This window comes from Apium graveolens, chromosome 9 (genome assembly GCF_009905375.1).
Source record: "Apium graveolens cultivar Ventura chromosome 9, ASM990537v1, whole genome shotgun sequence".
In the NCBI taxonomy this organism is placed as follows: Eukaryota; Viridiplantae; Streptophyta; class Magnoliopsida; order Apiales; family Apiaceae; genus Apium; species Apium graveolens.
The window spans coordinates 228,606,578-228,608,196 of NC_133655.1; the positions used below are offsets into that span (position 1 = coordinate 228,606,578).

Here is a 1,619-nt window from a genome sequence, read left to right on the forward strand (position 1 = left end):
TCTTGGAGCTAAGGGTTTGTTAAAGCTTAAAGCTCGGAGCTTGGAGTTAAGTTAGATTTTGGGCTTTGGAGTTAGTTTTTTGGGATTTTGGAGCTTGCTTTGTTAGGTATATTCTTCTTTACATATCTATTTATATTTGTTTGGGCTGCATGTATACATTTGTGTAGTTGTATGTATGCATGTGAAATTGAAATGTGTAGTTGTTGCATGTGTAGTTGTATGTGTAGTTATTTGTCTAAAAATGTTTGCAAATTGTCCTCTTAGAAATTTTTGTATTTTTTTATGTTTTATAGACCCTGTGAAGTTAAAATACGAATTTACATGTAATAACAAGTGCTTGTATATATTTGTGTTTGTGTAGTTTGTAAATATATTTGTGTTTGGGGCTTGTCGTTGTAAATAGCATGGTTTATGAGTGAATATAGGAATTTTATATTGATTATACTAGGTAGTAAATGTACTATAGTATATAGTAAATTAATATGTTATTTGACAATCAGGTAGTTTGAGAATAGCATGGACAAATCTTGGATTTTCAAAGATAGAGACACACTTGACTATGAAATCGGGGTTGAAGAGTTTTTGATATTTGCCGAGGAAAATGCTAGTGATCCTAAAAGAATCCCCTGCCCCTGTAAAAGATGTGCTAACTTCAAAAAATTTGCAGTTAAGATTATCAGGGGACATTTATATGAAAATGGTTTTAGTCTGGGGTACCTTGATTGGATTTGGCATACACAAGGGTTTGCAAGTAGGTCATCAGTTAATAGAAATGCTCCGACCCCTGCATCTACGCCTGCCCCTGCACTTACGTCTGCCCGCGCACCGATACCTTCCCCTGGCCTTACATCAGAAACAGTCAATGTTTGTGATGCTGCATATAATTCGAGTGAGTACAATAATGAGTCATATCAGTTTAGGAGATTTGTGGCTGATGCTGAACAACCTTTGTATGAGGGTAGTGAATGTACCAAGTTGAAGTCGATACTAAAATTGCACAATTGGAAAGCTAGGTTCGGAATTAGTGATAGTGCCTTTAACGATTTGCTGTCTACCGTTGGCTCTCTCCTTCCTAAGGACAATGTGATGCCACCTAATGCATATGAAGCCAAGAAAACCTTATCCGACTTGGGCCTAGAATACATAAAATATCACTCATGTCCAAACAATTGCATACTGTATCGGGGGGTAAACGTTGATGCTTCCGAGTGTCCTAAGTGTCGTTTATCTCGCTGGAAGTTAGGAAAGGATGGTAAAATAAGGATTAATGTTCCTGCTAAAGTAATGTGGTATTTTCCAATTATACCGAGATTCAAACGGATGTTTAAATCTCCTTCTACATCTGAACTAATGACCTGACACTCAAAGCAGCGAATAGAAGACAGAAAGATGCGGCATCCAGCCGACTCTCCTTCTTGGAGAAATATCGACTATAGGTGGCCTGCCTTCGGTAGTGATGCACGAAATATTCGTTTGGCGTTGTCTGCAGATGGTATAAACCCACATACTAACGGTCTAACCAATAGATACTCTTGTTGGCCAATAGTATTAGTGACTTATAATCTTCCTCCGTGGTTATGTATGAAGAGGAAATTTATGATGCTAACAATTTTAGTTTC

General features: G+C 37.4%; 1 protein-coding gene across 1 annotated transcript; it reads left to right on the forward strand.

Moving 5' to 3' along the window:
- The first annotated feature begins 516 nt into the window (after positions 1-516).
- Positions 517-1,359, forward strand: LOC141686010 (uncharacterized). The gene has a single exon (XM_074491076.1). The coding sequence runs from the start codon at positions 517-519 to the stop codon at positions 1,357-1,359; it is 843 nt and encodes a 280-aa protein (XP_074347177.1).
- Positions 1,360-1,619: the final 260 nt, after the last annotated feature.